Here is a 24709-nt window from a genome sequence, read left to right as displayed (position 1 = left end):
AGCGGGCAGCGGTCCTCCCTCACCTCAGCATGGCCCCTCAGCTCGCCAAGGGTTATTTCAGGCCAGAGAAACAGCCAGAGATGATTCCCCAGCCTCCTCGCGACCTTCTTGCTCCCTTTTCTTTCCTAGAAATGTCCCTCCCGGAGGCTGCACGTGATTTATAAGTTAATAAAGGGGATTCAAGGATACAGGAGATCTCTTCCAAGCCCTTTATCCTGCAAAACCTACAAATCTATGGAGAAGAAGGTAACATTTCAGTGTTAAATTCCCTGGCCTCCAGCTGTCCTTGGCTGAAGGGCTTCTTCCTGAGCCAGAAGTGCTTAATAGCCCTTTCTGCATTTTTTCCATGACTCTTTCTAATCGCTTTTGCAATAATCTAAACTTTTGGCATCCACAGCATCCTGGAGCAGTTAAGTTCCACAGTATAACTACACACAGGGTGTTAAAAGGAGCCTTTTGCCTCTTCTGAACCTGTCACTGCCTCATTTTCTTGATGTTCCTGTAGTTTCTGTGTGCTGACAGGCAGTGAATAATTGATCTTTTTGAACTTTTTCAATGCCGCTGTTAATTTCAAAGACTGCCATCATACCCACCACCCCAGATATCTCTTTTTAAAGCTAGTGTCTCCAATTCCAGTTTATTATTTTGCTCCTTGCCTCTCTTCTTGGTACTGCTACTACTTTTATCACACCCTTTTGACACTGGGAGGCCAGAACTGCACATGGCATTTGACATTTGGGCATACAGGAGTTATATACAAAACATATATATATATATATATATATATTTTTACTCTGTGTGTGTGTATACAGACATATATATGGCAGGGACATTTCTGGTTCTATTCTCTATTTCTTTCTTAAAATTTCATTAACAGTTTAGTCTTCTGATCAGGACTGAGAACTGCTCTTATGTTTTCACAGACTTCAGGCAACTCTGCCCTGAACTGTATTCATTAGCTAAACTACTTTTTATATGTAAAGCTTCTTTGTAGAAATACCTGAGATGGGCTGGTTCCTCCTTTTCTCCTCTCTACTTAGAGTATCACAGCCCTGCAGGTAGAACTCCATGTGCCCAGTGGCTCAGTGAAGGAACCAAACAGTGAGGAACACCCTGGTTCATCCTGTGTGAAAGTACTGGCAAATAATACAGAATTTTTTCAGATAAATATGGAAACTGTGCAGCCAAGTGTCCATGTAGAATGAGGCAGCCTGAGCTCCATAAGGATCTGAGCATCAGACAGACCCCTAAATCCACTTTAATACAGGTTCTGATCCATCCTGTATTTACAACACTCACAGGTGAATGGGAGGACCCAGCCCCCAGCCCCTTTTTTCAGTAAATGTTTGTTCTGCAGAGGAGGATGGAAATCTCCATCATCAGGAGATCTGAAAAACAAGGTAGACAAACATCTCCCCAGAGAGGTGCATGTCTAACTAATCCCCCTGATGCAAGAAGACTGGCTGACTGACCTCTCAAGGTCCTATCCTACTCTAATCTTAAAGTGCCTAAGATTATCGGCCATCTCACAGATATAGATAAACAGATCGGTCCTTATTTTCTCAGAGCACATTTGTGGGGGACAATTTGCAAAGAGCTGCTTCTACCATCCTTCTGTTAAAATTCCCCATTTCATAGCATCTCCGACAGTACTGCTGTAGTTTCTAAAACAATATAAACCAGAGCAATTCAAAATCGCCCAGAAGCTGGGTGATACCTCCTAACCCTCCAACATATCCTTTGTCGCTCGTGTCCTTTTTTGATTTTCACAGAAGGGGGGAGTATAGTAGACACAAAATCCTTATCAGAAAATAATAAATAACAAATCTGTCTTGGGATCTTTGAAAATAATAGCAGGTTTGTATTTGCAGCTGACAAATGTTATGAATTGAAGTCACTGGATTGCCATTTAGGAAGCTGTTTTCCAAAATGCAGTCTTTTAGTCCTGTTGCCTGCTTTCCCCTGCAGTATTTTGAAGTGATGCTTTGCACAACCAAAAGGTTGGTCTACCCATTTCCTTATAATGCCACCTTTATTCCTGCCATTCTCCTGGATCATCTGCAGCAAGATTTGCTTTATAAACATAGCTGGATGTGTTCCTTATTTATTACCTGCTGGCAAGTCCAGTGCCAGAATTTTAGGAATAACACCATTAACATGCTGTGTGCTCTGATGATTATTTCTCTGTTGACAAGACCGAGAGCTCACACCGCATAACAATGAACTGAAAAGCACGCAGCGATGGATTAAAATGGCAGAACTCAATTTCAGGCTTCAAGACATTTGTGAAGCAAATGCCATTTTGAAAAATGGCAACCGAGTTTAGCACGGCAGGATTAGCCCCTCTAATGGTTAAAAACTCAATAGACCCAAGGTCATCACACGGGGATGCTAATTATCTGGAAAGAATGGTATTTGTGTGCAGCATCCAGCTGGCCAGGAGCCCGGAGAGGTTGTATGAGTTACAGGCCCAAGATCAAATTTTTCTTGTGCTGGTCTAGGGCATTCCAGGTGATGTGGGAATCACACCAACACCAGTGGAAAAAGCTCTGGCCTCCTACCAAGGCAAGTAGAGCCCTGCCTGCTATCCACTGGCTCCTGTCCCGCCATCTAGTGGGGTGTCTCCGTCTGTCACAGGCACCCAAATAAGTAGAAAGTCTTACATCTGGGGGGCAAACACAGAGATCTAGAGGGGGTGAAAGTCATCTCTGAGCCTCCTCTATGGGGCTCACTAAGTTAATGGAGGACACAGTTCAGCTCAACGTCTTTGGAGAGAAAAATTCGGCAGAGAGGTTAGTTGGCCTTAGAAAAAAGCTGTTCAATTTTAGAGGGGTGTCTGTGGATAGAAGCTGTAACCATGGCTCCAGTTGCAGTAAAACCAGCTGCGGTTGAGAGGGAGCCGTGAGCAGCCTCGCTGGGACCCCCTTCCCCCACGTCCCAGCAGCTGTGTCTGCGCTCAGGCCCTTCCCTCGCTCCCCGCCTGCGTTAGGCTGCAGCCGTGCTGAGCCTGGCCCTGCATCTTGCTGGTCCCAGCCCTGGCCTGACTGCGGACCTTGCTGGCCTGGCTGGGGCACCGTGGGACAGAGCCCTCGCTGGGGAGGACACTGCCCCTGCCCGCCTCGCCACCACCCGCCCTCCCAGCTCCCCTTCCCTTACGCAGCAGGCCCTGCTGCTCCGTGAGAAGTCAGACTGAGCTCACTTGATGAAGGGATCTAGTGGTGAGCCGTCTCTGCTGTGGAGGTTAAACAGGATGAATTCCACTCTCATTCTTTGCAAAGCAATTGAACCAGCCAGGCGTGCACTGATTTTTTTTTTTTTTTGTGGATGAATTTATAAGCCTTCCACTGCTGTAAGAGCAGACCTCTCTGCAGAGAGATCCAGGCTTACTGCCTGCAGATTAAGCAGAGTCCCAGCAGGTAGTTAAATCCCTGCTCACCTTTCCCTTAGGCTTGGCATGGAAGGAGCCCTTTCTGCAGCATATCTCTAATCTGTGTCAAAGGACTGTACCACACTGTATTCAAATAGGACTAAAGCAGGGACTTGTACCAGGATTAAAGCTCTGGGCGCTGCAGAACCTGAATGCTTCTCCCTCTGCGCACATGCGATTTCCACACAGGCCTGTCTTGCCACGCAGGAAAACAAACACGTTCCTCTCTGACAACGTCCCTTTTCCAAACCCTCTTGTCCATTCTGAATAGGGATACGAGGATATTATTTTTATCCCAATTGTGTAACCAGTCTAAACAGGTGTAAATGACAGCACATAGTCGATCTAAGAATCACTGGGTGACACAGAATAGGGCTAGAAAGGACCTAGAGGCAGTCTGTCCCTCTGTTGTGGGGCAGGATCAGCTCGTATCTGTGTCACTCATGGTGGATCTAACATGCTTTCTGGTCTCACCTGAGCAGGTTTCTAGCCTATTCTCGAGAACCTGCAGGGACAGAGAACTAGGTGGGTAGACAGCCTATTCCTTGCTTTTCTATTGACAGTACTGGAAAGCATTTCCAATGCCTAATCTAAAACTCCCTTGCAGCAAAATAAACCAACTCATATTCCTTCTACTCATTCCCGCTGCTCTCCTGAACTCTCGCCGATTGGTTCACACCTTTTTCAAAGCGTGTTGCTAAAGCTGGAGTCAGTGCTCCAGGAGCTATTAGCAGCACTGAACAGAGCTCAGCCCCTCACATCTTTAGGACAGCAGAGGTTCCTTACACATCACTACTTACACATTCCAATATGGCATGGGCTTTTCTTAAAACAGGTAAGACAGATGGTATTGGGAAAAATTCTTCACTGAAAGGGTAGTCAGGCATTGGAACAGGCTGCCCAGGGAAGTGGTTGAGTCCCCATCCCTGGAGGTATTTAAAAGACGGGTAGGTGTGGTGCTTAGGGACATGGTTTAGCGGTGGACTTGGCAGTGCTAGGTTAACGGTTGGACTCAATGATCTTAAGGGTCTTTTCCAACACAAACGATTCTATGATTCTATGAATCTGGTTCAGCTTTGGATCGGCCAGTACCCCAGATCTTTTCGGCAGAACTGCTGCCCAGGTCTCTGTCCTGTGTCTGTAGCTGATCATTTCCGCTCTGCACTCCAGAGCACGACATCAGAGCAGCCATATGGAGTGCAGCAGCAGCTCAGCGTCCCGTGGCATTTGCCAGGGGCAGAAGCCTGGGGAAGCACAGAGGACCAGGGCCAGCATAAGGCAGCACTTCCCCCAAACACCCTCTTAGCTTCTAGCAGGGTGTGGCCCAGAGCTTGCCTGAACCCCATGTTACATCTTTGTCTTTAAAAGCCTTCGATAGATTTTTCTTTAGTAAATTTGTTTGACTGCTCGTTGACCTCCTGGCCTTGTCCAAGTGCCTTCTAATGATTCAGGCCATTTGTCCAATGTGTCAAGATCATTTTTTAGTTCTAACCTCAATCTCCAATACACTTGTGGTCCTTCCCAACGTAACGCTGTCTGCAACTTTAATGAATGCACCCTCTATTCCAGCATTCAGCACATTACTGAAACACCGAATGGTAGCAGACCCAAGACAGGAGCAGGCCTTTCTACCATAGTTCTTTTAGTCATATGGATGTTTATAAGGTTGCTAAATCTAAAATGTGGCTGCAGCTGTGGGCAGCACCTTGCTTCAAAGTTCTTATCTTGGCAATTCCAGTCCTGTTTTTCCTGAAAATGCACTAGTTGCAGCGCAGCCTGCATCCCCACACACCCCCACTGGCAGGGTTTTAGGTAAGCTGGACTGGTGCTGTGGCGTCACAGGTAAGAAGGCTTTTTGCTGCTGAGCAGTGACCTCTCTGTCTGTCTGAAGAAGTGCAGCCAGCCATCGAGCAAAACAGAGCCGTGGGTGTACAGCCAAGGAAGACGCAGAAGATTTTCAGGGACTCAGCTGCAAGAGGAAGAACTGTAAATACCGTAAACGTCAGGGTGACAACACCTACATTTCTTCTGAGTGCAGCAGTGGTTGTTGCTGAACCGAAGACCTTTCTTCTATTCTAAAAAGTGACGCCTATGTCTGGGATATCTTCATCCACCTCATCCAGTTGAACATATTCTATTATTTGTGAATAGAGCAAACCTGATAAGCTGCGCTGATGATCACAGCTCAACTCTTTCAAGTACCAATCTCGGGACCTGGGGCTCTGGCTTAGTACACTGCCAACGCAGACCTAAATTACAAATTTTGGCTCGAGGTCCAAAAGGCTCCAAGGATTGCCAGGGACTGTAAGGCTGGCTATATTGCATAACCTAAGCACACCTGAAAGAGTCAAACGGACGGCCTGGTTTTCTGAGGTCAATTCCCAATTAATAAGAAGATTTAGCACCCGGAGATCAAATCTTTATTGCCCTGAAACTCCCTGGGGAAAGACCTTGAACAAAAGCAGTTAGAGCTACAGTTTCCATCTGGGTGGGTGGAAGGAGGGGCTACAAAGTCGCAGCTCCTGTTTCAGTCCTAAATTCCAGCCAGATTTGTGAAGACACAAGGTGATCATGGGCTTGTCATGAATCCTCTCTCCCAATGCAAGAGCCTTCGCGCCAGGAGACACGCTGGGGAAGGGGGCCCTGGGCACAGACTGCCCTCCTGGGCCTCTCTGCAGTGCCGGGTCTCACTCAGTCGTTTAGTCTTCAATTTTCCAGTTTCTCTCTACCAGGGTATAGATACATATATGTATATATTTAGGACCCTCTCTCCCCACCATCCAGCAAATGATGTAAAATATCACCACTACTATGGGACTTCCACAGCCTTTTACAAAGGTCAGAAGAATGCGTTGGTGCCGCCCCTTACGTCATAGCCCAGCCTCACCTCTCTTCCTCCAGCCTCACCTCTCATTTATTTCCACTGACTGCACCTGGCAGGAGGCTCAGCTGCAGGCAGGATCTCCTCCCTTTTCATGCAGCTCAATGGGAGTTGCCACGACGGGCTGAAAACGTACCGACGGGCTGAAAACGTACCGTTTACTTAGAGAAAGAGCGGTGAAAGAGCGGCTAAGTGTCAGCTGTCATCTGCCATTTTAATCCCAGACACAAACAATTAGTTGAGCGCAGTCATATCCAGATGCTAATATTTGATGGAAGTGAGTAACGCCGCAATAATTCACGACTAGCTGTGTCTTCCATGAGAAAGGCTTCTTGTGAGACTCTGCAGGCACCTGCCTAGAAAATCCTCAAACGATATTAAAAGCCTCATCTATAAAAACACAGTCCCTGGGGATTTACACGTCTCCAAAGGTGAGGTGCACTGTCAGGAAAACCTGTCACACCATTTGAGATGTCAGCTGGCACCTAGAAAGACCCTGCTGTGGAGGGACCACCTTTTTAACCTACCACTCTGGAATGCATTAACCCTGGCTGGATGCGGGAGGTGCTTGAAGGGGCTGCCCGCACAGAAAGCAGGTGAGGAATGCTAAGGTTTTCTTCAAATGACGCTGATTTCTGGGGGGAAAAAAAAAAAGAATACATTTTCTAATCCAGTTCATCATAAAGTATCAGCACATGACATAATTATCTGTTTATATGGCATCACAGGAAATTTTCAGCACTGGTACGTCAGTGAAGTGCTTCTTGCAAAGCCTACACCGATTAAAATATCACTAACTTAGTCCTGGGATTTATGCAGGGTTGCCTGAGTTTAAATCAGTTTTAAAAGCAACTCAAGTTAACAGGATGCAAAACCTTGTCATGTCAACACTCCTAGTCTCCTTTAAAGCTTTTTCAACTTGATATTGATCTAGTTTGACTCCACATCAAATTGGTGTTCACACAGGAGCCTTGACCTATTTAACCAATGCACTTTTAAATAACGTCTCCCATTTCACAGCTCCAACTCTGAATATAGACCTACAGGCAAAGCAACCTGAAGGTCCCTCTACCTTAGCGGTTGTGCCAAAGGGTTTCTACCCCGACTCCAGTAAATTAAGTCAGCGCTGAATTTGTAAGAGGTTTTGATACTACTACAGAGATATTCATTTTTCTAGAACAATCTCTTCAAAATAAAACCAAATTGAAGCACACCTACTGACTGGATGTTTTTAGCTGCATATTGCACTACAGAGAAGGAGGCAAATGTTCCCCTGTCACTCAACCCACTGCTAAAGACGTAAGTTGCTCTTTTTCTACTGTGGTTTGTAAAAAGATGGGCTATCTTTTATCAGGCCAGCTGCCACTGAGAAAAAAGAGATAAGCTTTTGGGCAGAAGCCCCTTCTTCAGGTCTGAAGTAGCAGCAGTAGTCTTGAAGGTGAAAACCAGCAGAGAACGACTTATAAATTTAATTAGATTACGTAAGCAGCTAGACCATCTGAAAAAAAAAAAAAAAGGGCAGTGATATCTGGAGAAAGGAAGGGATAGCAGGGGAGGAGGAGATAAAACCCGAGCTCCTCTGGCGCACACAAAGCAAGCAATGAGTAATTTACTGCCTGAGGAGTGTGCGGGACAGGGAGCTGTACCCTGTGCCCTGGCGTCTCTGTCAAGCCCAGGATCGTTAGCAGCATTAAGCATTTTAGCTCCCATGATGTCTTTTGAAGGTATTTTGTCTATGACCCCTAAGAATCAGGGCTCAAGGGAGGTCTACATTTATTTCAACTGTGACAGGCTGCTGCAGAAAAGTACATGCGTGGGGGAAAAGAAGAGCCCTAGGTATCACTGTCCTTCTCCGCTTCATCTCCATCCTGGCTGCTGGGCTTAGTCTCACTTATCTGTGGAAAAATAAGAAAAAAATATACCTGCCCCAACCAGTCCTTTCGCAAGTGCAGAAGTGGTGTCTCTGAACATACCCAACCCGATTTATCTGAGGGAGTAATAACAGGAAGAGTCTAACAGCTTCTTAGTTATTTGTCCATTTTAAAAATATGTCATTTATTTGGCGAAGGCACAGCACTCAGTACGGTGAATACATGTCACAGCCCTTGCGAGGTGTCAGGAGCTCAGCAGTGAGAGAGCGCAACAGTCATTACAGATGATGGAGATCACAGCGAGACGCCCTGCAGGTGAGAAGGCAGCTGCTGGAGGCGGTCAGGACAGCCGATGCACATGTTATCAGGCTGCTAATGGAGTGAGCACAGCAAATGACACAGTGGCACCCCTGACCATGGCGGGAGACACGCAGCAGCGCTTCGTCAAGACGCCTGGGACAGGCTCGGAGCGTTTCTCCTTGAAAACGGAGTGCGTCCCGGAGCTGAAGAGTAAGATTCATGCCCAGGTCAGTGAGAAAATCAGCAAGAGGAAGGCGGCTACAGCCGCTGAGCAAAGCTGGCAGCCACAGTACCGCGAAGCCCACCACAGTGACAGGCCGTCCTCACCCCCTGCCCTCGGCCAAGGGCAAAGAGAGCCACAGAATCATAGAATCGTTAAGGTTGGAAAAGACCCTTAAGATCACAGAGTCCAACCGTTAACCTAGCACTGCCAAGTCCACCACTAAACCATGTCCTCGAGCACCACGTCTACCCGTCTTTTAAGTACCTCCAGGGATGGGGACTCAACCACTTCCCTGGGCAGCCTGTTCCAGTGCCTGACTGCCCTTTTCGGTGAAGAAGTTCTTCCTAATATCCAACCTAAACTTCCCCTGGCGCAGCTTGAGGCCGTTTCCTCTCGTCCTATCGCTTGTTACTTGGGAGAAGAGACCGACCCCCACCTCGCTACAGCCTCCTCTCAGGTAGTTGTAGAGAAGGCTGGCCTTCCTCTGCCGCTTCCCCTGCCGCCGCCATGCCTCCCGCCCCTACCGCCCTGTGCGGGGAGGCGCCTTGCGCTGCAGAAGCCCCCCCGCCCCGCCCCAACGGCCGCCTAACGGCCTCCCCCCGCCACAACCGCCGCCCGCCCAAGGCCGCCAGGGGGCGCCGGGCGGGGGGGCGGGGCGGGGGAGGCGGGCGCGCCTGCGCGGTGACGCGCCGGGAGGTGCCCGCTATATGAGCTCCGGCAGGCGCTGACTCGGCCCTTTCCGCCTCGCTCCCGCCCGCTCTCGGGTCGCTGCGCAGAGATCCGCGCCGCCGCCATGATCATCTACCGGGACTGCATCAGCCGTAAGGCCGGCGGCGCGCCGCGGGGGAGGGGGCTGGGGGCCGGAGGGGCGGTCGGTCGGTCGCTTGCTCGCTCGCTCGGCGGGGGGAAGCGGCTGGCGGCGGCCTGGGCCCGGCCGCTGGGCCTGGCGGCCCCGCGCATGTGCAGTGCGGGGTGGGTGGGTGGGGGGGAAGGGCCATGGAGCGCCCGGGCGAGGCCGCGGTGCCCGGGCTGGAGCGCCGGGACTGGGGGTGGGGAGCGACGGGAAGCGGGAGCGCAGCCTGGCCCGGGAGGCCGGCGGGGGGAAGGTAGCCGCGGCCCGGCCCGGGCAGGCGGAGGGCGGCGGCTGACGCGGCGGCGCCCGCCCGTGTGTGTCTGTGCCCCCGCAGAGGACGAGATGTTCTCGGACATCTACAAGATCCGGGAGGTGGCGAACGGCCTGTGCCTGGAAGTGGAGGGGAAGGTGAGTGGCCCGCCCGCCCCGGGGGACGAGGGAGGGTGGGGGGAGGCCGGCCGGCCTCGCTGCCGTGAGTCAGGGCCCGGCAGCTGCGTGGAGCCGGGCCTGCCCGGCCGGTGGCGGAGGCAGGGTTTGGGGAGAGGGGGCTGGCTTCCCTGCCAGGGGCCCGAGAGGGGAAGACCCACCACGGCCTGGTGCCTGTGGCCGGGGCAGAGCCGGCTGCTGCCGCAAGCAGTGCGTGAGAGGGCCTGGGGCAGCCCAGCTGGAGTGCCGGTGGTGTAAGGAAGCTTTGCTTGGGCACCGGGAGAGAAGCCCAGCTTAAGAAATCTGTGCTCAGGCTGCAGTCAGATTCCTTGCGCTTAACTGTGGCTCTGAAGTCATGCCCTGCTGTCAGGTCATAGATGTGTAAGAGCGGTAGCATTAAGATTTTTGCAGAGCCGTTAAGTTTTTTGATGTCTCTAAATCTAGATGGTCACCAGGACAGAGGGTCAAATTGATGACTCTCTAATTGGTGGCAATGCCTCTGCTGAAGGTCCTGAGGGAGATGGAACAGAAGCCACGGTCATAACTGGTGTTGATATAGTAATAAACCACCACCTTCAGGAAACCAGCTTTACAAAAGAATCCTACAAGAAGTACATCAAGGACTACATGAAAGCGTAAGTATTAGGCTTTTCCTGTAAATGAGATTGCAAAATTGTTAGGTTGTTGAGATTTTTAAAACAGTGTTGAACTTTATTCCTAGTAGGTGTTAGTTCTGATACAGGTGCCAAACTGGCTGTGAACTTCAGTAATGTCTTAATACTTGGCAAAACTGGAACTCTAAAGAATTGATACTGGAATATCTTAAGTTTATTTTGGCTGAGGTAGAGGACCTGGTCATGTGCTTTGGATATTATTTGTAATGTTGCTGTTTGTTTTCTTTGATTCCTCCATGCCAGACCTTCATGGGGAAGGGGGTGGTAGGTAGGGTGGTAAAGAAAGCTTTAGGAAGCTTTTCTAACTTGACTGTTTAAATGTCCAAATATAATGTGCATGAATGGAACTTCTTGTTAATTCAAAGTATAATTTATGTTGCTTAGTGTGTTAGCATTAAAAGTGAAAACACTTTCTTTGTGATACTGATGGATAGTACTCTTGATGCTGTGGAAATGGCTTGCTAATTTTTGTCTACCGCTAGCCTAGAAGTAAAATGAGCTTGATATGAGTGGCAGGCACTGCTCTGCTAATTCACTAGTGAAATTAAGTTAAAATCTGGGGGCTTTGAGAGGGAGAGAGGGAAAAGCAGCAAAATCAACGTTTGACTACTAGTAACTCTTTCTGCTATGATGTGATGCTGCACAATGAAGTTACTAGGCTAGAATATGTTTTCAGAGGTTCTTTTTTTTTTTTCTCCTTTCCAGAATCAAAGCCAGACTTGAGGAACACAAGCCAGAGAGAGTAAAGCCTTTCATGACAGGGGCTGCAGAACAAATCAAACACATCCTTGCTAACTTCAAAAACTACCAGGTAATGAAACTTACGTCTCCTTTCAGCAGTATTGCAGTGATACAAGCTGCAATTGGTTCATCTGCTGAACTACCGTGTGGAGAGTTTTGAGGGCTCCTGTGGTGAGGACATCCAACGTACCCTTCTAGGAGAGTATTAGGGGCTCCGAGAGTCAGGGAGGAGAAATGGTGAAAGACTCGTAGGTGTTTGGGGATCTCATGTCAGCTTGTGACACTTGTAGTTAACTGCATGTGTAGTTACCACCATTTAGGAACCGTGGAGTTAGAGACTTGAAAGATGGATCACTTTGGCCCCTCTTGTGTCTTATTGTGCTGTTCATAGCAGTGTGGTAAAGTTATGTGGTACTAAAATGGACAAGCTGCAGAAAGCAAAATCCCTGCAGCTGGTCGGGGAGACCTTTAAACTGAACTAGTAGATGTTACAGCGTTCTTGTACAAAAGGCACTTTCCCCTGGTAGTAGCTCATTAAATGTCTCAGTAACACATTTCTCTGAAGTTCTTTGTAGGAGAGAACATGAATCCAGATGGTATGGTGGCTCTCCTGGATTTCCGCGAGGATGGTGTGACCCCATATATGATTTTCTTTAAGGACGGCTTAGAAATTGAGAAATGTGTAAGTAACAGACCTGAATTGGATCAATGTGCCTAACTACATGATTACCTCTTTCAATGCATCAGTTGTTCTGTCGCATACCTGTTAAGGTTAAGCAGTAACTGCCAGTTTAAAAACTTAAAGTTTGTGTAAGTACGGCCTAATTGCTGCTTCACGTTATACAAAGTGGCTGAAACTTCCCTTGTATGCTACTGAATCATACTCAAAGGGGACGTAGTTTCACTGCAGTGATTCATTGTGACTTAATGGCTCAGAAATGCAGAAGAGAATGCCTTGGTGAGATGTGTGTAATTGGTAATGGTTTTAAACTACTAGATTGAAGACAATGTCCTCTGAAATGGAGCACTTCTACTTTGGGTCCCTCTTGTGGGGGTTAATTCTGAAGTGCCGTACATGATCACGTTTCATCTTCTTTCACTTAATCTGATGCCCTTATTTGTTATGCGAGAACCATCTGTTTAAATATTGCCCTAAATTTGGGAACATGGTAATACTTGACTGAATACTTAACCTTATTTTATCTGGAATCTCGAACTGCCTGAGCTCAGGCAGCTCCTGTGGTCTGCTTTCTCTTTAGTTACTGAGTTGGAACGTGGTTGCAAGGAAACAGTATTTGGATTCCAACACTTGCATTTTTTTTGCTTGTTCTGAGAGCTGTGGAATTCACTGCAGACTGGCAGTGTGGGATCACCAATTGCTTTGCCCAGTCATTGTGGACTTACGAAGCCTGTTTATAGCCAGCTAAATTTATCTGTAAAGCCTCTTACAGGCTTTCTGGTATGCAAGTCATGTAAAGATGAACCAAATTCTAGTGTGGAGCAGTGGCCCCACTAGAGGAACGCTTGTATTGGCCCAGACACACCACCTCCTGCAGCTTGACCGAAGGGTGATGCCTGTCATGGACCCTAGAACAGGCAGTCACCTGGAAGGTACCTCCTTGGAGCAGAAGCTTGGGTGCATCTCTCCTACTTGCTACTTGGGCAGACCTTCTGGATCTGTAACTCAGATACCCCATCCTGAAGTAGACAGGGTTAAACGAATAGTAGGGAGGCATTCCACTGGGCAAAAACTGCTCCAGCTTCTTGCTGCAGCTCTTGTAAGACATAACATGTACGTTGTAAGCTTTAGGACTTGCTTAGGACATGCTCTTATTTGAGAGGAAATCTGAAACCTGACGTGTCAAGCAAAAAGGGTGTGAATGAGTCTCTTGTCTGGCTTGCTCAGCAGCTGATGCCAGTTGCTCTGTATGATTGTAGAGAAGCTCAGCATCCTCTGATAGACCATGAGCACTTGTCCTGTTGCTCTCTGGTTTGCACTAAGATGCAAAAATAACTTCCTTGCGCTTTCTGCCTGCCTGACTGTGGCAGCTCAGATTGAATTAGGGAATACACGAATCGGTTATGGAAACTTACCCTGGCTGTCATGACCTTGAACTAACACTTGCTACTCTCGTTTCAGTAACAAATCAAACAGTATGGATTTGGATCACCTGTCTTCATAGCTGGCTGCTGTTTCTTCTTCATCGGCACAACACCAGGAATTGGCAGTGTCTAACAACTGGACTGATGTCATCTTGAGCTTTATTCACTTACTTTGACCCTGATTTGGAGTGGAGGCATTGTTTTAAAAAAAGAAAAAACCAAACATCTGTCATGTAGGTTGTCTAAAATAAAACTCATTTAAACCCATTCTAGGTGATGCCTTTTGGTCTAGTGTGTTTCTTAGGGTGCCTTGCAGGAGAGGTTGCAGCAAGATGTTTGTCCCAGGATTTGGTACTGTCAGTAGTATAGCCTGGTCCTAGCGCGCTACAACTTGACTGTCTCCAGGCAGACCTCGCGTAGTTTCTACCTGTGGCATTGGAGTGCAAGAGCAGGCTGAGGGGAATGAGGCAAAGCTCAAGAAATGTCATCGTAGTGGAGTGGACCTTCTTCATCTTTCATGATTGCACAGGGACTTCTATCTCTGGAACCAGATACCAAAACTAGTAAAAAAAAAATAAAAAAAAGCCCAACAGAATGGAATATGTGCTACTTAGGCTGAGTGCTGGCTGAGTTTCTTTGTCAGACAAGGACACTTGAGTCTGTCCTCAGCTGTACTATGACTTCAGGATTAAGGTAGGAGGAGGGATGGAGTGTTAGTCTAACACCAGCACTCCATCTGAGCCCAGGTAGTGGGAACATGGTGGGGAGGGGGTGAAATTCCTGGGTTGTCCAACACAGCCTGGCTGTGGCACTGCTCCCCTGTATTTGACAGCTACTCGGGAGCGGATTAACTAGAACTCAGTCAAGTTACAGGATTTGGGTTTTTCCTGTACTTGCCGTCTCCTTGGGGAGAGAAATGTCAGAATGGCCTAGCCCTGTCCTAGGCTTATCACAAAGCCAGTGCATGTCTGGGCTTGAGACTTAGGTAAGTTTCAAGTATTTGGTATTTATAACTTCTGTTCCTGCTGTGTTCCTTGTTAGGAAATGCATCTGTTTGACAGACCTGGAGCAAACGGCCATTGCTTCTCTGGTTCTTGCTGAGATGCAACAGTAACGGGTTCCTTGCGCTTTCCACCTGCCTGACCTCGTGGCAGTCTGGATTGAATAAAGGAATACAGATGCCTTCACGGAGCCCCAGCTGTGGCCAGGGGGTTTGTGCTGCCGCTGGCAGCAGGGTTGTGTGTGCCTGACCAGGGATGCTGCCTTGGACAGACACGAATACCAAATACCGGTTGTTAACTGTTAGGGGTATAGGAGCTGAAGGTGCCTAAAAGGGGAGGGCATGACCTGCTCGCTGGCTGTTGATCTGTGAGGCCTTGGGCCTCCGCTTCAGCAGAGTTTTGGCATCTTGGCTGTCTTGTGTTGGGTTTTGGCCCCTGGTGCCGGAGGGCGGAGGTGGAGGTTTCCGCAGGGGTGAGATAGATGCGGCAGTGGGACGGGAGGAGTGAGATACTGCCTGGGGAGGTGGGAGTGGAGTGCGCCCTAGTTATCTTGGAGGTTCCTGTCTGGTTTAAACACACCCTATTTTAGTGCTGTGGGAACTTCATTTACATATCTATTTTTTTAGCTTTCCCAAGAAAGGGTCTTGGGCCAGCTGCACTTCTGGCTGAGGTACAATTTTGGTGTAATCTGAGCAATGTAAATTAATGCTCCTCTGCCTTCACCCAATGGGGCTGAAAGGCAGGGAGGCAGGTTCAAAGCCTGCATAAAATCACTGTGAGCCAGCTCTTGCTTTCCTTGCAGAGGGTTTGTTTAATGGGGCCAGGTGAGGATGCTATCTTACCCTTCCTGTTGCATCTTTGTTAAAAACTGGGAGCCTTAAAGGAAAGGGAGAGTAAACACTTGCTTAGTTTGAGACTTGTGTCTCGGAGGAGGAAGTTTAGCGTGGGCAGGGCAGTGCTCACATGGCCGTGCAGCCCCTAACACCCCTGGCTCCCACTTGCAGTGAGTCAAAGCGTTTAAAACTGAGCAGAGCTGGGATGTGGGAGTGAAACAGCTCTTCCCCCTGCCTGGCTAGTTGTGCTGAGGCTGGGAACCCTGGGCACAAGCCTGGAGCAAATTGCTGTGTGGCAGCTGCGTAGAAATGATGAGGTGCTGCTTTGAAAGGCAGGTGCTTAGAAGCATGATGAGCACAGTGTTGGTGTTGGGTTGAATAGCTTATGGCAAACTGCGTGCCATCCTGTCTGTACTCCAGGCTAATTGGGATATTTAATTGGTGTGTGCAAACATGCCTAACTAGTGGGTTACACATTCCTAACAGTGTCATATGCTTTTCTGCATGGTGGAGCCTCTGATGGGAAGTCTTCTCTCAGCCTGTTGTAGGAAAGTGTCAGTTCAAAGGCTCTTGAGATGCAGGATTTTGTTCTGCTCTTCTCTCCAGTGAGCTGCAAGAGAAGTGGTTTTGCTCCTGACTGTGCCATGCTTCCCAAAAATGCATTGCTGCTTTCAGTTTCTCAGGGAAAAGGGCAAGTTTTGCTGCTCTGCGGTGTCAAGCCTGCCAGGCACCAGGGAGGAGAGGTTAAACCACACTCGATGGCAGGGAAGGACCGTGGCGGTGACAAGCGGTGGTCTCAGCTGCACTGCTGTAGTAGCTGCCTGCAGTGGAGGCAGGGCGAGGGAAAGTCAGGATCCAGCCTCTTGCGTCAGGAGTTGCTACATGCTGTTAAGTGGGAGGCCTGTGGCTGGTAAATGCACTTGTCAACAGTCCGTGACGCAACTCTCCGAGTTGGAAATGAAGTCAGTGTATTTCCTTGTAACCCAATTCCTCCTCTTCTGGCCCCTCTTCATTTCAAGCAGCTGTTTTCTGGGGCTGAAAAGCTAAAGTGATTTGAGAAGGCAAGGCTTCATACTGCTGTAATGCTACAGCTTTGGAGTTATTGAATTGATAAAAATCCCCCATCATAACAAATGACCCTGGTGCTGCTTAAACACAGCTTGAACTGAAGAACAGCTTTAAAGCCTATCCCCATCTTGTTTTAAAACATATGCTTATCAGGCTTGTATCTTGCATTCCTGGGAAGGTATTTTCCATGGCTGGAAGGGCCTGTGGAGCTGGGAAGGATCCAAATAGCTCTTCCCCCAAGCCTCACGGAGCAGGTTAAGCGGCTGGGTAGAAACCTTTCCTTTGCTGGCTCAGGTCTCAGCCCGGACACAGGGCCAGGAGGCTGCTCCTGCACCTACCACAAGCTGGCTGCTGGCAGGGGAAGGAAGGCTGATTGCTTATGAAGAGGGGAAAAAACTCCCTCTTTAGTGTCTTGTGGTTAAGGGAGTGATGTCTTGGGGCTGGAGGAAGCAGCTACTGTGCTGGGCACATGTCCCGTGGGTCCCTTGGCCTTTCGCCCTCACAGCCCACCGCTCCCCCTCAATGCCTGCTCTTTGTCTCATGGTTTTGCTGCCTAAGCTGGGTCTTGCCCCATCTACAAATCTACTCTTTTGCCTTCTCAAAGCATCCCCGCAGCATCTTCAACCCACAGCTCATGTGCCGGGGTTCAGCCAAGCACTGGCAAAAAATCCCACCTCCTGCGGGCCAGTGACTGTGCTGTTAACATCCGAATGCTGCTGCAGCAGCTCGTTGCTTCTCGGCTGCCTGCTTTGAGGAGAAAGGGTGCAGGCTTGGGGATGTTCATGCAGTGGAGGGAACATCTGGTGTGCTGGGAGAGGCGCTGGTGGGGCCATGGGGAGCTGGATACCCCTGTTGCCACCTCTTAGGTGCCCGGCCGAGCCAGCCCGGCTCTGGCCCTTTGTCCACTCAGCATGGCCAGGGGGTGGGTGCTGGAGCCCAGGTGGGTGATGGTCCTGGAGCCTTGTGTGGCCCTCAGCTTCAGCATGAGGAGGGAGAACCTGCAAAGGGAAAAGTTTAAATGAGAGGATGTAGGGAACAGAGTTGGGTTTGCTTTGTTTTGTGTTTTGTTTTGTTTTTATTTTGTTTACATGGTTGAGCTCAAGGCCAGGAGGGACTTACCATAAGCTTAGGTCATGGTTGTTGTCAGAGAAGTAAAATTAGATTATTTTTTTAAAAGAGATGTAGAAAAACATAAAGCTGCAACTTGCTTCCTTCCCTTAGCAAGTCTCTGACTGCTCAGCAGTCCTGGCAGTGTTTTCAGCGACAGCTGTCTAGGGAGGATGCTTTTATTAAACAGCAATAGTATCTTCATCAAGATAACCTCTGCTTTCTCACATGCTGCTGCTGGCTTGGAGTAGGTAAGATGCCTCCCTCTGCTCCCATGGACCTCCAGCTGCGCTTCAGCTCTGCAGCCACTTCCCTGGGATGTGGCTGCCATTGTAATCTGGGATGTTTTGCCCTGCACCCGCTGGCAAGTAAATCACATTGCCGCTAGCCCACAGTGGGAGAGCAGCAGTTAAACACCGTGTTCATTTAGCTTGGAGATGTCTCAGTAGGAGGGGAAAAAAAACCTAGCCAAGCCTGAAAGTCTTTGCCATAAACAGCCCAAAATCCATTGCTAGGAGTGCACGCATGCTGCTTTGTGGTCCCTGTGCCTTGGCTGGCTTTTGGTTGAAGCTGCAGCTGGAAGCTGTTGTGCAAAGATCACAGCCAAATGGCTGTGGCCAGGGCTGTGGCCTGGGGGAGCTTTTTTTTGGTGCCAGCAAATGCTGGTAACTGTGGAAGTGTTACGCAGGAGCATGGCAGGATGTTGTTGAGGATGCGTGTAGCTGCTGGGTGTTTTGAGTCATTAGGGCTGCATTTATCACCTTCCACTTCTGGCGCAAAGGAGCCAAAACACCCTTAAACTGATGCTAGGAGGCCTTTTTAGACTATTTTGGTGTGTGATACCAACCTTGCCAATGAGGCAGTGGCTGAGCTCGGTGAGAAAAATGATGAGCAATTGTTTCTCCGTGGCCCTCTTGTCATCCTGGGAGCCAACGGCTTGGATTCACCTCTCCGTCTGTAACCAGCAGCAGCAGCAGAAAGCACTGCTGGCATTTGGGAGAGCAGCCCTTTTCCTCCCATTCTCAGCAAGGTGCAGGCATGCCAGCAGCCCTGCCAAAGCAATGCAGCTGTTTGATTTTTATAGGGAATGTCCAAAAAACTCAATGTCCAGAGAGGATTTAAGAATTAGCTTCCCAAATCCTTTGTGATACAGTAGTTGAGAAAAGACCACATAAAGCTGTCTGCTTCCTCCCTGCCAACTGTGGATGCTCAGCTGGCAAAACCCCTTGCTACTGGAATAGTCTGGTGCAAGGGCTAAGGTTCATCTCCTCTACCTACAGCTGTGTCTGCGCTGGAGCTGGGCACCCTTGGCCCCTCCAGTCAAGGCAGGGAGGGATGATTTCCCTGCCTCCTGCAGCTGTGTGGTTGCAGCACCATAAAACTGCCTGCAGCTGCTGGTGCTTACCCAAGCTGCCCATGAAAAGGTGTTTAAGGGGGCTGGCATAGCCCTTCACCCATCAGCTTTGGCTGCCCTGGCTCAGTGGCTGCCTCCTGGCAGTACGTGCCATCCAGTTCACTTGTCATGGTGGGGCTAAGAGTGGTTTGACTCCCGTAAACCCACCTGAGTTTTAAGCTGAAAGGGCAAGATAGCTGCCCACAAGTAGAAGGGGGTTTTGTGTTCATGGCCACCTTGCTTACTGCAGGCCAGGCGGCTTTGGGAAGGACACGCAGGAAGAAAATCCCATGTCTGGGGGCGCCTGGGCTGGTGGACCCTGCATGGATGCAACCCTTGCTTCTTGCTGCCTCTCCCATTGCTGGAGTATAAATAGCCTCTTCCTGGGGCTGGGCTTGGCCGGGCAGTGGAGGAAGGCTTTTCAGGAATCCATACTGGGTTTTATGTGAGCCTCTCTGAAAGAAAAAGAAAAAAGAAAAAAAAAAAGACCTTAAATTAGACATGTGAAGCCTTGGTCAGGTTGATGCCATTTCCCTCCCCCAGTACTATCAACCCTCCCTGTGGAAATCCCACTCCCAAGAACGAGCTTCAAAGGTAAAACTAGTTAATGGAGTAGAGGTGAAAAGAAGCAGTCATTCCCTTCCTTTCAAGAAAGGCAAGTACTGCAGCTTCCCCCTTATCCCATTTATTTGCTTATAATTGCGAACACACCAGCTGCAAAAGCCCAAACCCCTGTGTGACACTAAGAGCAGAAAGTCCCTCTCTTGGGAGGGGGACTTGTCCCTCCTCCAAGGGACACATTTTGGCTGAGGTACTCCTAAGACCAGTAGGACTGGTACCAAGCAGCTCCTTGTGCTGAGATTTGCTGAGATGGGAAGGAGAAGAGGGTTGCTGTAAGTTCAGCTGCTGGTGCTTGAATCTCACTCATCACACAAGCCCTAGGTGAAGCCCTAGGTGTGGTCAGCTGAATGGCACCTGCGATCATTCACCCCTCTGGCTTCTGGGTGCCCCATGCTCCCCATCCAAAGATATTTACCAATTCCCTATTCCAAAATGCGATGTACTCCAAAATTTTTGTGTTTGATGAGAGGCTGAAGGTGGAAGAGTTTGACCTGCTTGAGCCTTAAGACACCTGCTGTAGCACCAGGTGCTGGGCTCTTCTGGAAAGGGCCTTTTTTGATCTTTTCTGCTGGAGTTTGTCATCCTTGTGCAAATAATTAAACACTCCCAGAGAAAGGCTGACCCTACAGCCTGATAGCCACACACAGTCTTGGTTAGGAGACCCAGGAAGAGTCCTCCAGTCCTGCCACTGGTATGAGCAATGGGGCAGGTTGCACCCAGCCACAGCTCTCTGAAAATCTCAAGGAGGAGAGCTATCTTCCAGGTGAGCCTGGAGCAGCAGCTCAGCTCTGATACTGCATTAGTGAGAAAAAGGATTTGTTAGGAGTCAATGAACGGTGACTAATGAAAAAAATGCCACCCTGGCAACAAGGACATGTGAATGTGGGTGGGCATAGCTGACACACGCAGGAGGTATGTTCAGCTGGAGCTGACTCCAAGCAGCTGGTGAAGACAATAGGTAGCTGACTCAAAGCATGGCTGACTTTAGGGACCATCCACTGGGACCAAAGCAGCTAGCGACCGCCAATCCCACTACAAGCTCTGTGTTGAAGATGTGGTGTAGGCAGCAGAGGTCTTGTAGCCACGTCGCTTCTTGCCAGTCCGCGCCTCATATTCACGCTTGGTACTTTCTGCTCCTGTTCCTCGTGGAGTCCTGCCTGTCCCACCAGCAGCCTCCGGGCTGGCTGTAGGCAGGGCTGTGGAGGAGGCAGGCGGATGGTGAGAGCTGTGAGCTGGCAGGGAGGGAAGCGGGGGCAGCGCTGGGACCAGCCTGTCCCATGCCGGGTTCAAATCCGCTCCCCTTCCCCACGTAGCAGCAGCAGCCTCCAGGCTCGCACCTTCTCACCTGTTCCCGGCCCACTGGCACGGGGATGTCTCTACTGGGGCAGTTGCATCGCTGCCGCCTTCCATCAGCTCAGGCCCATGCCTGCACCAGCTGGGCTTACAGAGTATAAAACTTCTGATGACTCAAAGAATTGGTCATTCGGGAGAAGTAATGCTAGACAGTGGACGCACTTTTAATCTCATTTAATGGCATTTAGCACATTGATACTTCTGCTTGTGCCTATGGGACCCGCTTGTGGACCAATGTTTCGACCACTGATAGTCAAGAACATCTGCACGAGCGGAGTTCAGCAGTGAGCAGAGACAGCAGCACATGGGAAGACCGGCAAGGAATCAGTGTTCATCACTGCTGTGAGTTCAGAGTTTAAATTAATCCAAATGTGGGGGCCAGGGACTCAGACTTGAACACCTACGAGCCTCCTCCTCCTCTCTCTTGGCATACGGCAATCCTGCTAACAGCACTTGCATAAGGTCCCCGCGCAGAACAAGCGGAGCGGAGCCGGAGAGTTTTTGCTGGTTATTACATACTGGATCCCACTGAGGTTGCCCCAAATGCTAAATCATTACCGCAGCCTTGCATGAAGTTAGACTGATCCTGCAGTACCTTGAGCTACTGCAGAAGGGAGAATGTGGGGCCCGTAGCAGCCTGCTGCTTCTGTCTCTAGGGTGGTTTGTGCTGCAAGGCTTGGCTGCAGGCTGGATGATGACCTGCAAACGGCACCTAACAACTCCACCTCCATCTTGACTGTGCGCTCCCACCAGGCAGGAGAGTCCTTGAATGCACCATACGGGTCCCGGTGTCAGGGCAGGAGAGCATCTTTCATCCTCTTGCTCAGCACCCATCCTCTTGCTCAGCACCCCTGTGGGCTCGTTGTGCTCTTCTCTCATGCCACATGGATTTTGTGGCTGTTCTTGGGGCTAAAATTCCAGTTGCACACTAACAAGCTAGAAAGCCTTCAAAATCATGCAGGAAGCAGGAAAAAAAACGCTTCAGGATCTGCCTGGCTTCTAGACTGTCCACTGGATGTCTTTTTTTTTAGTTTATCCTGGTGTAACATTTCCCAGTTGTTTTTTGAAATAGTTTCTTCATCGTCCCGTTCCCCTTTTAGCCTGAAAACTGGCACTGCTCCAGAGAAGGCTGCAAGGGAAACAGGGCACCTTGGCTTTCCTCAACCTTTCTGTTGCTCGTTGGTTGAAAGCTCCACTGCGCGTTTACTTCTAGCACTCTCCATGTTTTTAATGATGCCCGTAAAAATAATTTTTTTGTAAAAAACATAAAACCCATTAAAAATGGCATGCTCTGTACACTTTCCATTACTGCTAAGTAGAGCCTATTTACCCTGTCCAAAGGCACTCTGCAGATCAATAAAATACATACTTTACTTAGATCTTCTGGCATTTCACACTGACTGATTATGTCCCTCTCAACTGAAGACAAATTGTGACGCAGTAAACTCACATAAAACCAAAAATAGAAGCAGATCCAAAATACTTTCCCGCTAAGCTAGATCCCACTAAAGGTAACCTTTTCCCTCTGAAACGGCATGGTCATTTTTACCTGTGGCACTGAATTACAACACTACTACATCAATCAGGATTGTATGGCATTCCCCTGCATGGTTTTAGAAGATCAAGTGAGGAGCAACATAAGGGAGAAGCTGACCTAGACTTCCCAGGTACCTTAGCTGCTCAAACAGGACACAAATTCAACAGAGGAGCCCAGCTCATGAAAAGCAAGAGTTCTCATCCTACACGGTTGTGAACACAAGTCTCTGGAGGACTCGAACAGCACAAGGAGGACAGCAATGCATGCAGGCTCTGGCTGTTGCTGGGGAGCACATCACATACTGTAGCAAGACATGAAGGCTGACCTCCCAGGTTCCTCTCAGCATCCTCAGATATCCCTGCAGCCTTTAGCAAGCTGGGTCCTGCTCATAGAGCCTGAGGAGACAGGAGTCAACGGCAATGTTTATGAAAGCACACACATGCATCCCTGGAATGCAATCTGCTCTTCAAAAGCTCTCAGTAGTCCGCCTCCTAGGAACTGGACACTTCATACCACAGGAAGCTGAGCACCAGCAGGAAGCTATCTGTAGAGAGATACCTACACAAACAATTCTAGAAAAAATGAATTGAGCAGAATTAAAATGTGTGACTTATGCGTAGGGGTCAGAGTTGTTTTACAAACCTCCAAAGGCATTTGGCCCCCCTCCAAACCTTTCACTGCTTCCAAGAGGACCAATAATGGAACGTTTGCTTTTCACGCAGACCTGTTATTTTATTAGCGTGTGCAGAAGTGATGCACACAACTAAAGGACCTGAGGGAATGTGAAAGTTGTGCTATGAAACCTCACCTTCTGCTTCATTTACAGGTATACTAATGAGTTTTTTTCCACTCTGTTTTCTTTGCTCTTTTTTTTAACATAAATGCTTTGAGAACATAATTAAATAGTCCCGTCCCATCTGCCTCAGAAAAAGGATGCTGAATAGACAACCCTTGCAATGGGCATTTCAAAAATGGGGGAACAGAGACATGGGTACGTTAAGCAATCACAAAACACACAGAAACCCAGTGGCAAAGCCAGCAATAAAAACATGGTTTGAAAAAAAATGCTATCTATATCATAATGTGTTCAGTCAATAATGTAGAACATTGCGTGGTACAAATTAAAATAATGCTTTTATTGATATGCTTAAACATAAAACATCAGTAACAACATAAAAAACAAATGAAAGATAAGTCTATTCCTTGATGTACCTAACAGACAGACATTTCATTTTTTTTCTCAGTAATCACCTGGAGGGGACTGTCATCTTCCCACTGACCTGTGTATTGAACAGCCTTTGCTTTATGGGTTTTTAACTGTTGATTTGTTCCCATGGAGTCTAAGGACTGTGATAAGCACCACGGTTGTGGCTGTTTTTCCTAAAGCCCGATCCCAAAAGGAGCATCCTGTCCGTTCCACCCAAACGCTGCACAAAGGGTTGTGTACCTTTACAGCCTTCCAGATGAAGCCCTGACAGATCCCAGCAGAAGTGAGGGTATTAACCTGGTTCCACTGGAATGCAAACCCACAAAGTTACGGGTTCCTCTAGGACACGTTTTCCTTCAAAGTCATCAAGGCTTGGAAAAGCCACAAAGCTACCAAGAAAAAGTAAGATCAGAACTCAAAAGATTTCTAATAAAGATAAATCTAATACAAGTTTATTCTATAAATATTTTTTTCCTGTCAAAAGACAAAACACTTATAGAAACATACAAGAAATATTCCTTGGGAAAAAAATGAAGCTATGGAAAATTACAAAGTATCAGCTGCTTTAATTTAACTTGAACCTTGCAGAATTGCGCTGTGCTTAGTCCTGTCTGTAAAACCACCATGGTTCCCTCAGTGCAATCACTCTAATTCTCTCTTGCTTCATAAATGCTTTTGTTAATCACTCTTGTCTTCTCCTTGATAGTGTCTGTATTCTGGCTTTAGCTCCCATGTGTTTTTGTGGGTCCCCTTCACGTTGTAGATGCCTATTTCTCTTAAAATTTCTTTCAAGTATATCTGAAAGGAAAAAAAAAAATTCAAATTATACAGGCAGACAATTACCGCAGTTCCTACACAACATCTCAAGATCTGCTCAATCACATCAACTCGGTTCATAAAAACTACCAGGTGGACAGTGAGGTTGGCTGATCAGCACTAACTTGTGCGGTAACGACTCCGTGATAGACTTCAATCCCCAGGCACCACGGGGGATTAGAGCAGCCCGGGTGTAATGCCCAGTGTAAGCCTCAGGGATGCAGCAGCAAGGAGCACCTACGTCCCAGGGGTGATGGCTCCTGGGCAGTCCCTG

General features: G+C 48.6%; 2 protein-coding genes, 1 long non-coding RNA gene and 2 other non-coding genes across 6 annotated transcripts in view; 4 read left to right on the top strand and 1 right to left on the bottom strand.

The window, feature by feature from the left end:
- Positions 1 to 9368: 9368 nt before the first annotated feature.
- Positions 9369 to 13766, top strand: TPT1 (tumor protein, translationally-controlled 1). Its single transcript, XM_087758952.1, has 6 exons — positions 9369 to 9523; positions 9890 to 9963; positions 10426 to 10616; positions 11361 to 11466; positions 11962 to 12078; positions 13537 to 13766. Exons 1-6 carry the CDS (start codon positions 9496 to 9498, stop codon positions 13537 to 13539), a joined length of 519 nt encoding a protein of 172 aa, XP_087615078.1. The 5' UTR covers positions 9369 to 9495; the 3' UTR covers positions 13540 to 13766.
- Positions 13342 to 13471, top strand: LOC148055884 (small nucleolar RNA SNORA31). Its single transcript, XR_015705211.1, has one exon. It is a non-coding gene; the product is annotated as a small nucleolar RNA SNORA31 (small nucleolar RNA).
- A 777-nt stretch (positions 13767 to 14543) lies between the features above and the next one.
- On the top strand, positions 14544 to 14679 carry LOC148055883 (small nucleolar RNA SNORA31). The gene has a single exon (XR_015705213.1). It is a non-coding gene; the product is annotated as a small nucleolar RNA SNORA31 (small nucleolar RNA).
- LOC148055882 (uncharacterized) lies at positions 14564 to 24069 on the top strand. Its single transcript, XR_015704774.1, has 2 exons — positions 14564 to 23238; positions 23657 to 24069. It is a non-coding gene; the product is annotated as an uncharacterized LOC148055882 (long non-coding RNA).
- GTF2F2 (general transcription factor IIF subunit 2) overlaps positions 23528 to 24709 on the bottom strand; it is a 91980-nt gene continuing 90798 nt past the window's right edge. For both annotated transcript variants that reach the window (XM_087757777.1, XM_087757778.1), the window contains one exon: positions 23528 to 24417. In XM_087757777.1, the coding sequence (XP_087613903.1) occupies positions 24298 to 24417 (120 nt within the window). In that variant the 3' untranslated portion in view covers positions 23528 to 24297. The remainder of the gene's footprint in view (positions 24418 to 24709) is intronic.

Source organism: Nipponia nippon, unplaced genomic scaffold, assembly GCF_047370975.1.
Source record: "Nipponia nippon isolate SJK-2023a ecotype South Korea unplaced genomic scaffold, ASM4737097v1 scaffold_2, whole genome shotgun sequence".
Lineage (NCBI taxonomy): Eukaryota > Metazoa > Chordata > Aves > Pelecaniformes > Threskiornithidae > Nipponia > Nipponia nippon.
Note: the sequence above shows the minus strand (reverse complement) of the source record. Positions and strands in the feature narration are given on the sequence as shown.